The 13,825-nt window shown below is 38.9% G+C and overlaps 1 protein-coding gene across 1 annotated transcript; it reads right to left on the bottom strand.

Annotated features, from left to right (window-relative positions):
- Positions 1-2,223: 2,223 nt before the first annotated feature.
- On the bottom strand, positions 2,224-10,564 carry LOC113027482 (muscarinic acetylcholine receptor M2-like). The gene is made up of 4 exons (XM_026177100.1): positions 10,427-10,564; positions 5,807-6,029; positions 4,727-5,590; positions 2,224-3,228 (listed from the first exon to the last, which is right to left on the bottom strand). Exons 2-4 carry the CDS (start codon positions 5,996-5,998, stop codon positions 2,905-2,907), a joined length of 1,380 nt encoding a protein of 459 aa, XP_026032885.1. The 5' UTR covers positions 5,999-6,029; positions 10,427-10,564; the 3' UTR covers positions 2,224-2,904.
- Positions 10,565-13,825: the final 3,261 nt, after the last annotated feature.

Raw genomic sequence — 13,825 nt, 5'->3', positions numbered from 1 at the left:
CCACTGTGAACCAGACGAATAAATATAGCAAGACAGACAAGTCTTAATGTTCATACAGGGGCACCTGACTGGTGTTTGAAGACAGATTTTATTAACCTTTGTTTTAAAAAAAAAAAAGGTCCTTTAACTTTAGTCTGTACAATAGTTTTGTTATGTCTGGTTAAATAGATCGCAGTAGGAAGGTCCCTACAAACAGAATAAAAGGTTCTTCTGTGCAGTATCCAGTGAACTGGACAGAGTTGGTCTTTTCAGGTTTCTACCTTTTAACCTCCAGGTACATGTTTTTTTTTTATCCACTAGAGGGTGTAACAGCTCTGCAGGTGTTGGGAGGTGTTTTCCCATCAGCTAAGACAGAAAAACCCTCTGAGAGAGAAGACTTTAAGATGATGTTCAGGACGTGTTTGCAGTACCATGATCGGAGACGAAGCGCCTGGATCTTTCTCTATTTTGAATGATAATGTTATCAGATTTGTAATCTTTTTTTTAATTGTACACTAAATACAGATGGCAATACATTTAAATTCTCATCTATAAAATGGTGTACTGTTTAAACATTTTTATTTATAATACTGAGTATTGTCAAATATAACCTAAATACTCATTTGGATATCAACTTTCAAACAAAGTATTGCCAAATAAAATATGTCTGTCCTGAAACCTGTGAAACTCAAATAGGTTTTAATCAGTTTTGGATCACTGAAAACTCTCTCACCACATGCAACAGTCCCAGGCAGTGTACAAAATATAAACAGGATAGGTTATAATTATAATGTATTATTATAACACAATAAATAAGTCTGTAGAATAAAAACCTGTCTCCCAAACCTCTTACCGCTGCTGCTCGGCATCAGCTAGGAGCGCGTGCATCTGGACCAAACCAAATCAGGGAATTAGGAGGGGTGAGGCAGTCGGAGGCCACGTTGTTGCCAAAACCAAAATAAAAGTAATGCCAGGAAACAAACATGTTTCTAAGGACCTTGAGGCAAACATTATTTTATGGAGACAGGTTAATAATGTTTTTTCTGCTGTTTTCTAGGGCCCCCGTCAGTCATGGGCTCTTAGCCAAAATGATCGTCATCATTTTGATTATACAATTTGAACAATATTAACCTACTAAGCTTCTACCTAAGTAGGATTATAGTCTATATAGTTCAAGTAGAAAGTCTATTTACTTCTTATTTTTATGTCTAAACTCTTTTGTGGGAGCACTTTTTGAGTGATAAGTCTGTAACAGGACAGAGGACTGCACACATCCTAATGCTTACAGCAAATAACTCTTCTCGTTAAAAATGTGAAGTAAATTGCTTTTGGCTGGTAAACTGGATTACAATCTTTCAAACACTTATCTGTATGTGACTTAAGCAACCTCAGCTTGCTGTCTAAGGCCGTGTTCACACTAATATGTTTTTGTTTGAAAATGCATCTTTTTCGCTCCGTTTTGGCCTTCCGTCCACACCGAGACGTCGTTTTTGGTCAAGGAAAACAGACCTTTTTGTAAACGCTCTCCAAAGTGGATACATTTGAAGACACCGTTTTAGCGTTGCAGTCATGTGATCAATTCAACTAAGATGGCGGACGGCATTGTGCAGCAGTTGTTTTGTTTGCTCTCAATTTTGACAGCCTTTATAAAGATTAATATCAGTTTGTAAATGCTCCAGATAGCTCCAGATAAAACTCAGCACTTTTCCTTGACTTTTCAAAGAACCAGAAAGTAAATAAATGGCAGACAGAAATGACCCAGCTCAATCGTATTACTTTTCACACATGCACAGTACAGGAACGTAGGGTTTTCAGTGTGGAAGAAAACAACTGAAAAAGATAGTGTGGACACGGAGCGTTATTAGACCAAAACGCCGTTTTCCAATTTATCTGGATTAGTGTAGACGTAGCCTAGGACTCCTGCAATGGTGTTCAGACCCAAAACCTACAGTTCTTCTAGTGAGTCTGGCTCTAAAAACAAATTAGTCCCTAAAGACTCCCAGCATAAAAAACATGACTATGTTATTTACAGCATCTAAAACAAAACAAACAAACAAAAACAAATGGGTGACATCATCATGGGTGATGGCTACCTCTTTCTTTCGTATACAGCCTGTAATCTTGTGGCAGTAATTTGGTCGGTTTGGTTAAGTTTTTTTCATATCGGATGATAGCCAATGGGAAAAAAATAATATTAGCAGAAATGAAGGAAAAAAAGAGGACACCCAGGTTATGACAAATAACTCTGATTCCAAACTGTCATCCTTTTTATTTACACAAATCAGAGAAAAAGAGGGAAGACACAGGCACGTTTAATAGTCGCACACGTCTCACAACATCACAGATTACAGGTTCCATTAATGTGAAATGTAAGTTTAGCACGACACACAGGACACGCATCACTTCACAGCTGCTAATTCTCTTTTCTCCCGTGGATTTAGTATAAAGACATGGTTCATTTTTAGAGCTTAGCTCTAATGCTCTCATAATAGTATAATTTTCAATCACATCTTTTTTAAACTACCTTCACAAAACCATCACAACAAGCACATTTTAAACAACAAACTGCACAAGTTTGTGTAGAAGTAGCAAAAAGAGGAAATAAAAAAAGAAATAAAACTCCAAGTGACTGTTATGCAAAAGTATTTTTCAGACAGTCAGTAAAGCTCATTGAAATTAGTTCCATTTAAGTCTTTGAAAGTTTGACTTTATAATATGATTATGAGTTAAATCACAGTTTTATTTTCAGTGGAAGAAGGGGGCTGGGGGGGATTCTACCACCGAAAAGCAACATGAAGTAATTGCACAACAAGACCACACTTTATCTATGTATCTATGTTTCCAACTTTCGAAATCATTCTTTAAAAGATTTGTCACATTATTTAGATTCCACCACAAACACAGTAAAGCATTTGCACCCCCTGCTCATCGTGAAGTGCGTATGTTCTTGTACTGGCACAGAAGCAGCTGCTTGAAGGTGTTCTTGAAGGTGGCGTTGCAGAGGGCATAGCAGGCTGGGTTGATGGTGCTGTTGATGTAGCACAGCCAGTAGCCAATGGTCCACAGCGTGTTGGGGATGCAGATGGAGCAGAATGTGTTGATAAGCACCATCACGTTGTACGGCGTCCACGTGACGACAAATGCAACCAGGATGGCCATGATGGTGCGTGTGACCTTTTTCTCCCTGGAAGAAATTCCCCTCTTTTTCCACTTTGCCACAGCGTTTTCACTCATCGCGCGCATTGTTACCTGAAAAATGACAGTAGAAGAAGAAAAGAGTTCTATTGTTTCTTTTTAGTGTGTTTGTGTGTGTGTGTGTGTGTGTGTCACTCCTGTGTAAGTCCAACATAACCTTCCATACCTGTGTTGGTACCAAATGAGCTGTTCTGAGTATTTCACAAACTGCTGGGATTTTCCCACAACACCATCTCTTGGGTTTACAGAGAATGGTCCTGTTACACCCCGGCCTAGGCAACCGGGGTGCACTGGTTTTGCAGTGGAGAAAAATAAATCACGATTCACTAAGAAAACAGAGAAAATATCCAGCTAATGCCAGAGGTCAGAGAAGAATGGCCAGACTGTTTCTAGCTGACAGGAAGTCATCAGTAAACAAAATAACCAATTGTTGCAACAGTATTCAGAAGAGCATCTCTGAATGAACAACAACACAGAAGACCTCACACGCTTGTCAGCTAAGAACTGGAACCTAAGGCTTAAATCATCTCAAACTCATTTTTCGAACATAATGAGTTCACTGTATTCAAATCTCCTCCACAGTCACCAAAACTCAATCCAGTAGTGCACCATCTGGATGTGGTGGATCATCATGGATGTGCGACTGACAAATGTTAAGTGTCTGAAACAAGTGTGTGATGCTATCATTGCAATATGGACCAAAATATCTGAGAAATACTTTCAGTATTGAATCTCTGTCAAGGAAAATTAAAGAAAATCTGAAAGTGTATCAATTTCACACTGAGATCAAAGAAAAGTAAGAACGACCCAAAACAACAACACGGAAGTTTCAACCACACAAAAATGCTTCATAGAGCTGAATGAATGCAGTCATGCTAGCAACTCTGTGAGGCTGCCATCAGGCACAAAGATCACTTAAATTAAATCTAATATCATTTTATTCCTTTTTTTTCTTCACCATGGTTACCATCTTCATTTATATGGTTACCAGTTTACTTGAATAAGTAAGAGTGGTATTTGGTTAGCTGCTACCTATCTGCTAAGTTACATCAACGGACAGAACATATCGACTATGTTTGTGGTGTTTAGTAATTCATTTTTACTAAAAATTATCTGACTAATAATATGTCCTGTTGTGCTGTTAATTACACCACCTAACTACTTTCTGCTCATTTGAGTTAAATTCAGTTATTTTGTTTAATTTATGTTTGCTGCACCCTTAGCACCTCTTTGTGTGTACATTAGCTAGCATTAGCTTACAACTCAGCACTGGACTCTCTTGTCCTAATACTTATTCCAAAAAAAAAAAAAGATTGTGAACTTCTAGATATTTTCTTTATGGTCCAGATTATAAACTGTTCCAGATGTATTCTTTAAACTACAGGCACCAAACTTATGATGCCTCTAAAATAAAGACAACTTCTGCTGAGCTATTAAATATGGTGATAAAAAAAACAACTTTTAATTAACAACAAACTTGACATGACCAAACCCATGACTGCTTTAAATTGTAATAAATCTGGCCAATTAAGGATGAATATCTTTTGATTACCTTAAACAGAGTTTTCGTGACTAGCATTTGAGCGTCAGCTGCTGAGTTTTTCCGAGAAGATGGTTGGGCTTCATTTTTCCCAATATTTGAGTTTTTCCGTGACGAAGGTGGAATCTCAGCATCCTTGGATGTCGAAGCCTGAATGCTATCTGATGTGGAGTCCACCTGGTTGGTTCGGTCTTCCTTGCACGGACCGATTCCGTTCTGTTGCTGTTTCGGCTGGAGCATTTCCTTCTCCTTGCCATCTGCAGCCTCTTCCTGAACCTTTTTTGTTGCAGTGGTGTTCTCACCTCCTTCCTCCTGGCTGTTAGAAGGAGCTTCTCCCAGACTAGTGCCTGAGGTCTTCCTGCTGTCTTTCCTCATGCGGCTGCGACTGGCCTTGGAGATGCGCCAGTAAAGGTAGATCATGATGGCCACAGGTAGGTAGAAAGCCGCGATAGCCGTCCCGAAGGTCACCGCTGGGTTGGAGAAGAACTGGATGTAGCACTCATTGGGTTTCACAGTCCTTCCCCCAACTATGAACTGCCAGAACAAAATTGCAGGAGCCCACAGGATGAAGGACAAGACCCATGCTGCTGCAATCATCAGCCCTGCTATTTTGGTGCTGCGCCGCACTGGGTAGCTAAGCGGTTTGGTGACACAAAAGTAACGGTCAAAACTGATGATGAGCAAGTTCATGACTGAGGCGTTGCTCACAACATAGTCGACAGCCAGCCATAGGTCACACACCACTGCTCCTAGGGGCCAGAACCCAATCACAATGTAGACGGTGTAGAGGTTCATGGAGCAGACACCAATAATCAGGTCTGCGCAAGCCAGGCTGAACAGGAAGTAGTTGTTGACGGTCTGCAGGTTCCTGTTTACCTTTAGAGGAACAACATAGAGGAGGCTGTCAGATGCTAATCTTTTTTGTGCAATGTGATGTGTGTTTTCTCGTTTCTATTAAATTACCACTCTGTGCTGGGTTGCACATGTTCAAGTCTTATCTGTAAGTCTGGCTGTGCTGTTCAAGGTGTCCAGAGATGGATGTTTGAATCACACTCATTAATCATGAAGGATCAAAACAGGAAAACCCCAAACCTTTATAGAGAGCATGACCAGGATGTTTCCGATGACAGTGATCAGACTCAGAGATCCTGCAACGAGAATGATGAGCGCTATCTCCAAAGTCGTGTACGGGCTTCGAAAGAAGAGGCCAGTGCCATTGCTGACACTGATGTTGCTAGCGTGGGATGAATTGAGAATCTCCATGCTGTCCAGCATCCTTTGCATGCTTCAAGCGTCGTTCACATATGTGCAAAACCTGAAAAGAAGAGAGATTATAAAACATAAGTTTTTAGTACTATAGGTTTGTTTTTGGTTTTTTTGGGGGGCCGGGGGTGTTCAAATTATTCAGTATCTTTCTATGTGTAGATGCAAAATCATGCAAAATTGTGCAGAACTTGCAGCATGTAAATGATTCGCAGGTGTTTTTGTGCTAACAGCTTGCTCCCGGTGAAAAGAACGGACAGGTGTGCAAATAAAGGTCACAGCAGCTTTGTTTACAAAGTCACAGCCACATCTCACAAACAGGAATAACATGTTAAAACGGCTTTGATGCTAATGGAGATGCTGACATGTTGATTCTGAAAAATGAACAGTTTCAGTAGAATTATTGTGTTAATTTACTTTTTTAAGAACTCTTTAAAATGGATATGCTGCAGTCTTTCCCAGCCTTCACTGTGCGACAAGCTGGTTACATACTGGAGTTAAACATGCTTGTCTTTGGGCTTTAGGAAAAATATGGACCACACTGAGAAAACACACACTGTCAGCAGGTTTGAAGCCAGAATCCAGATAACAGACCACTGTAACAGATCGCTGTAAAGCACTGCAGCACCACGGAACAATATCAAATCTTTCATGTTGGTTAAACTTTGCTACATTTTATCCTTTGCTAATATTTATTTTCCCTCTTTTTCTCTTGTATGTTTAAACTATGTAAATCTCAAAGGATCTAAAAATAGCGTGTGTGCCCACAAAACAACTTTCAAATGCCACAAAAAGAATGCATATGCAAGTGTGCATGAATCTCCAGCTTTGAGCTTTGTGTGTCTGGCTCCCAGAAATCTTAACCAATCCACTCTTTCCTGGGAGCTTGAACGAGGACATCTACAGTTTACAATTTTCAAAAATGCCCTGAGAGAGTGTCTAATCTTTGCAGGAAAGTCATTTCAAAAAGATCAAGTTGGTCGCTTCATGCTGCAGGCGTCATTTTCTGCTCCTGGATATGTAAAAGGGACTGCCTGGCATATTTGGGTAAATTCAAACATGTGTGTGTCCACATGAGCTTGTGTGTTTGGCTCTTTCAGACAGATGTCCAAGTAAGTCTTAATAGAAGCTGCGGTTTTTATGTTAAGACAGGACAGATTCTCTGAGGCTAAAGAAGTGTTATCCGCAGACTTGTGTCTGCAGTGAGAAAAAAGGGAGGATGGGGGTCTTTTCTTTGGCACTGGAACTGCTTGTTCTGCAAGTTATGAAAGCCTGTTTGGGTGAGCGTACAAACAGATTTCCACTGGGGCCACCCACGCTCGAGATTCAGGCGCTCGTGGTGCTGTCAGGTGATTTAGATAAAAGCATTCAGTAAATAACAGATGATATGCATATGGGGATACCGCTTCTTTTAAATTACTACCGAGCCGCGTATTTAAAATGATCCCGGGCAGGCAAAACATACCAATTATGTATCTCAATTGTTAAGCATCATTACTGTTACTATTATATTAAAAATGAAGAAACATCAGAAATAGTGGCAAAACAACGTGATTAACTAGTCTGTTCTGATCAGAGAATCAATAAAAAGATACTTAGTTGAGACCACGAGGGTTGGTGCATACTGCTAAAACCCTGTAAGTGACTCCATTAGGCCACATGATAACATCATACTGTACCTGAAAGATGTTTCCTTCCTGCTCTTACAGCCAGATTAAACTCTATTACAGCATGTTGAACTCCATTGCTTACTCATTAAAGACCCATTCCGGGTCTTTTCAGTCACAGATACAAAAAGAGTGTGTGTGTGTGTGTGTGTGTGTGTGTGTGTGTGTGTGTGTGTGTGTGTGTGTGAGAGAGAGAGAGAGAGAGAGTTCAGAGCCTAACGGTGATGATTTGTAAAGTCAGAAAAATGTAAAATTGATGCACATCAAAGGGAGGACAACAAAAGGTAGGATGTTACATTTGAGTGTTAAGGACTGACTTTGGCTCAAGGTCAAATTTATGATCATATCATTCATCAATCACTTCTCATTAATGAATTGAGAGCAATGAACTGACAGTGGTCCTTTTAAGTAAAAATACTTGTACTACGGTACATAAATATTATCATAAAAGTACAGTTTGCTTTATGGACATGCTGATGGGAGCCTGTTCTTACTTTGTTGTTAAGTCAGTTATATTCATAACAGCACACTGCATTTTAAAAGCAGTTCACGTGTTTTTTTCTTTAAAGAGTTTTTAAAGAAAAATATAAAGTCTCTTATATTTACAGAAAAAGCTGCACGAAATGTGATATTTGAAAGTGAAAAAAGAAATGACAGCTTATATTAAAAAGAAGCTGCAAGCAGCCTGACTCAATACTCATTTCTTTATGGGCCCCATGATAAAGGAGCCCATAAAAATTTTAATAGGTCAGCTTTATTCTATGAACAATAAAGATATCTCTATCTATAAAAGGGTATTTTTGGCTACTGCTTCATTTCCTAAGAATAATAAATTCACATGTTTGATTTGGCACATGCCCTTCCTGATGTGATCCTCTTATATGTCCGGGTTTGGGACCAGCATTAGGACACAATAGCTTGTAACACCCTGAGGCTGGCTTTGTGCCTCGTCCCTGTCAAACTGGGGGTCTGTTGCTGTAAAGCAGTTGTGTCAACCACTACACCTTGTAGCCACAACAAATGTCCTGTATCTATAGAAGAGCAATAACACGATTCTTGGAGAAGAAACTCTCTCGACATGCCAAGCAACTGGTTGTACAAAGGTTCACAATACTTAAAATAACTGGATGCATTATTTTAAGTAGGTAGGTTTTGACATTAGGTATTCTCTTGCAGTTGTACTTGAATGCAGCACTTATGTGTCAGTCAGATGTGTTTAACTTTATGTAGCTGTTCTAGTGACTTTACTGATTAACCGAGTAAATTATCTTAATTATCAAGTTGCTCAGTGGGCTTCGCCAGAGATTTTCCAACGTGATGTAGAGTTCGCTAAGGAGATTGTTGCCTCCTCTCAAGGCCATCCTCACTTCTTCTCTCTTCACACTAATAAGACCTACATTACTGGATCTCCCTAATTGGTATGCAGGGCTACTGGAAAGAGTCACAGAGGCAAACCATATTTCTTTGACAGGCACAGAAACATAGTAATTAGATCCAGCAGATGCTGCCTGCAACAGCTGCACCGGTAATATGGTTCTAGGATACAGTCCTCTGACTGGGCGAGCTCGGTTTAAAAAAGTCTTTGATACCATGAACGATACACCGGGCGGCTGCAGACTTACTGCCGGATGAGACGTGGGAACAGCAGGTTTGTTTGCAGAGAAAAGAGCAGGTATGGAAACACGTCTGCAACTGCAGATGTTTCACAGCGCTTACGGGATTTAATGGCTATAGGGATCAAAGTGTGGTAGCTCCGTTTTATATTGATCTGTGCCGTAGTTTTATTGTTCAGTTCTTTAGAAGACAAACATCCGTCTAACTGTAAAATGCAACACCACACTGAATGTTTAAACAGGATTTTAAATGAAATAAATACGTATAGCACAAACAGTTTCAGTTAGTTTAATTTGTAAGGTTAACATTTCATGAATTTAAAAAGTGTTTTTTTTTTTCCACCGTCACGTTTCGCAGCAAATGTTCCTTATGTTATGGCACTAATTCATACTTGTTTTTTTCATCTCTGTGTCTTGAATGTGAAAAGTGGGAAATTTCACATCAGCCTGAGCTTTGGCTTCACAGAGCGGTGCAACTGAGAGAAGAGAAAACCACTGAATGCCCAGTGTAGCACTGAGAGTGAGAAAACACAAAAATACCACAGCAACTAGAGAGTGAAGGTTTATAAAAATAAAACTGAGAAGTTTCAAGTTGGTGAGTTAGAGGAAATTTCCCATTTAAACAATTTGTTTTTTGTTTTTTTTTTGTAATAAGGGGATTCCTCGGGTGCGGGGAAACCAGGGAATCCAGAGTCTGGATCTGATGCTGAGTGAAACCTTTTGTGTCAGGAGAGAAATTAAGATTAAACATCTCCTAAAAGGTCTCAGGGGAACAATAGACGCCAGGTTTACTTTGCTCTCAATTCAATCTTTATCAGGAAACTGAACTGAACAACAAGCCACGGATAAAATGTCAATCAATATATTGATGTATCATTATAATGCTTTAACATTTCATGTGAGACTGTTTCTTTAAAGAATATCCTCAGCTGACTTTGTTTCCTTTGAATCAAAGTGGTTATAAATTTTTTTTACATACATTACATACAAAGTTCCCGTGGGAATAAAAATTTAGGAAAACATTTCCCATCTTTTGACTCTACCGCTGCCTCAGCGAGCAGACATTAAATGTGTTCCATGGAAGTTTTTCCAAGTCTGCATAATTTTTCTAACAGAGTGTTCTTACCTGCAGGAGTTTGGTAGAAATCTGCAGAAAAATCTTATCTTACCTCATCTGCAGAGAACGACACAGGTGAACTGTTTTGAAGTCGTCCATGTTACTCTCTCTTCTCCCGACACACTGGAGCGGAGAGCAAAGCAGAAAGTAACCTGACATTCATGACACTCCTCCTCTGACAAGAACCAGTGTGTGTGTGTCTGTGTGAGAGAGACAGAGAGAGAGTTTGCTTGTGTGTTAGAAATATAGACGGATAGAGTAGGGAGGGGTTTGTGGGAGCTATTAGTGACTGTGGTGCTGAATCCCTCAAGCTAGGGTTGCAAGTTTCAGTAAGCAGGAGATGGAGACGGACGGAGAGAGAAAGAGAGATGTTTGTTTCAGGACCATGGAGAGCACTTGCCTCTGTGGCACAAACACATCATATTCTCCAGAGCTGTAGGCAATCAAGTGGAGAGAAGTATGAATGGATCTGGGATGAGATAAAATGGTAAAGCACTATTAAAAAAGAGGACAAAGAGAGAGGTTCGCTCTGTTACTCTGTTGCTGCAGGACGCTAACCTTTCAGACTGTTGTTTTGACCTTTTAACCAAACTGGTGACGCAGACTGCCCCAGTTGGTAGATGACCTTACTTTGATGGAATTACCACTGAGGATAATGGTCCCTCTCCACAAAACAATACAGTAAATGAAACAAGGACCGTGCTATCAAATAAACCAGAGTCCTGCATGTAACATAATTGCTATGAGAAAATATCAGATGATTTATTGTGGTTGTCCCATCCAGACTTTGAGCACAACCACAGAACATTTGAAATTCTGAGTATCATCACAGATGTATTTTTGTTTGTTTGTTTGTTGTTATTTTTACAGTAATATCTTTGAAAACTGCATTGGTAAGGACATAAGCGCCACCTCTACTATTTCTTCATTTGTCAAGCACACAAATCAATATCATTGTCTGTCTGTCTGTCTGTCTGTCTGCAGTTGGGTGTGTTTGTTTCCTGTCTCCTATAAGCCAATTTCTCCGGTTTCCAAGAAACTCTGGCATGTCTTATTAGCTTGAGTAATTTTAAATATTAAAAAAAATATATATACGGTGGTAGGTATGGATCATTTCATCTTTCATCTTTTACAGCAATAACAAATTTCCTCAAAAAGCAGATCTTAAAGAGGATGTGTAGGCTAATGCTAATTTTCAGCATCATAATTTTATCCTTGGCCTCAACTAGAGCAGCTATGCATGAGTTACAGATCAAAATAATCCTTCTTGCTTGTACAGTGGAGTTTAGTGCACCTGAAACAAGTCATTTGAGTTCCCATCTCATTCCCTTTAAGCTAACTTGTTTCTTATTAGCTGCCACTGAGAAACAGAAGGTTTGAACAGCAGGTAGGTGAGACTTTGGTTTTCACTGAGTTGCGTGGCTGAGATGACCATACTAGGGATATCTTCACTCTGAATGAATAAATTATAGTTAAGATAGAAAAAAATGGTGAAACAAAGCCTTTAGAGCTCTCTGATAAATGTTTGGCTCATATGGATAGTTAGAAAAAGACACAAGTAAAAGCGTGAAATATAAACATTTATCCATTTTTATTATTTTTATTAATTTCAACAAAAAAAAGGTAACTTTTTTTGTCATTAATTTTGACAATATTTAATCTTTATTTTAAAATTTTTTTATTTTTTCAGTATGACCTGAATACAAGCAGAGACATTATATTAATGATACTTACAGGAAATTATTATTTGTAACTATAGCTGCATATTTTTAAACAGTGCATTGATTTTTCTGATTTGAAAAAACTGATGAAGACTCAAACATTCAATTCAATTTTATTTATATAGCATCACAAGAACAGTTGCCTCAAGGCACTTTAATTTTGTAAGTAAAAGCCCTGGAACAATACAGTGAAAACAGAGAATCATGTAGAAGGAAAAACTCCCTTTTAACAGGAAGAAATCTCCAGCAGAACCAGTCTTAGGGAGGACAGCCATCTGCTGCGACCGTTTGGGGTTAGGTGAGGTAGACAGGACAAAGACATGTTGTGGAAGAGAGACAGAAGTAAAAAATAACTAATAATCAAAAGCAGAGCAGTGTATAAACACAGTGAGTGAAAAAGGTGGCATTTAATGTAATTTACATTGAAAAAAATTTGAGCTATCATCAAATGCTAACTTGACAATATCAACTAATGATTAGAAACTACATGTAGTTGAAAACAGCTGATAGACATTTATTGAAAAGCTGGACTTGGAGAACAATACATAAGAAGACAACACTTTCACACATGTGCAGCTCAAAAACGTAAACGAACACACCAGATCTCAACAGGGAAAAAAATAATGCTCTATACTGATATGGAGTGGTTGATGTGAATGTGTTTGTAAAGATTTGGCACATTTACATACACTTGGAACATTGTTCTGTTGGGGCATCTTGGACTAGAACTGGGCTAACTTTAGCTACGTGTTCATCTGTTTTTAACTAAGAGGATCTAACGTTCAGTCCTGAGAAAAACTAAGCACCCCCAAGTACATGGTAGAACTGCCTTAAGCACTAATGACTTGAATTAGTGGTTTTCTGGATGACTTTATTAGCCTCTCCAATCACAGTGGAGGAATTTTGGTCCACTCTTCTTTGCACTTCAGTTCACTGAGGTTTATGCACAGCGCATCGTTCCAATGAGGTGAATTTATTGTGACGTCAACTCATGGAGCAGTTGTGTCACTTTATTAAAATGGAGACAATAGGGAGGTATTGATCTTTTCCCCTAACACTGGGCAAAACTATCCTGGCGTGTGGTTAATTTGGACCTGAAACACAGACTTGAACTCAACCTTAATAAACAGGAAATGAACCTTTGTTTGGGTGCAGCAGAAAATCCAACAGGCAGCTGAAAACGTATTCCATACATATTTTTTTTAAAAAGTGGGAAGGGGGTTTAAACAGAGCACAAAGAAAACAGCAACAATATGACACAATAAGTACTGAAGCCTTAAATACATGCATGAGGTAATCAAGGGAAGCAGACACAGGTGGGAAAGAAGACAGAGATGAAACTAATTAACACATCAATGCCTGTACATACACATTAAATAAAAATAAATTAATAAATAGAAATATTGGTGTATTTTACTGTATATAGTAACCATTTGTACATATTCCAGTATTCTTGTTTGTCTGTGTCTTCATTCAAAAGCCCAATATTCTTTCATGAAGTATACATGTATGAAAGGAGGACAGAAAGAAACCATAGTGGATCTGCTGCTTTAGGGTATATGATATATATTATTACGTAACAGCATGTGTGATAAAAGCTACATACATTGTCCTCTCGCTCTCCCTTCTCTTGCCAGTTCCCAAACTTCTAAAAATGTGAACCTTGCTATGAACCACTCATGCATGCAGTGAAAGAACAGAAAACAATGAGGCTCCTCTCTCTCCTCGCC

Source organism: Astatotilapia calliptera, chromosome 7 (assembly GCF_900246225.1).
Source record: "Astatotilapia calliptera chromosome 7, fAstCal1.2, whole genome shotgun sequence".
Lineage (NCBI taxonomy): Eukaryota > Metazoa > Chordata > Actinopteri > Cichliformes > Cichlidae > Astatotilapia > Astatotilapia calliptera.
The sequence above is the reverse complement of the archived record's forward strand: the minus strand, read 5'-3'. Positions and strand labels throughout refer to the sequence as shown.

Excerpts from the sequence above, each read along its gene's own strand:
- LOC113027482 (XM_026177100.1), bottom strand. The coding sequence starts at position 5,998 with ATGCAAAGGATGCTGGACAGCATGGAGATTCTCAATTCATCCCACGCT. Across the intron at positions 5,591-5,806 it reads TGGTCATGCTCTCTATAAAG|GTAAACAGGAACCTGCAGAC; the intron begins GTTTGGGGTTTT and ends GTTCCTCTAAAG. Across the intron at positions 3,229-4,726 it reads TCACGAAAACTCTGTTTAAG|GTAACAATGCGCGCGATGAG; the intron begins GTAATCAAAAGA and ends GTCATTTTTCAG.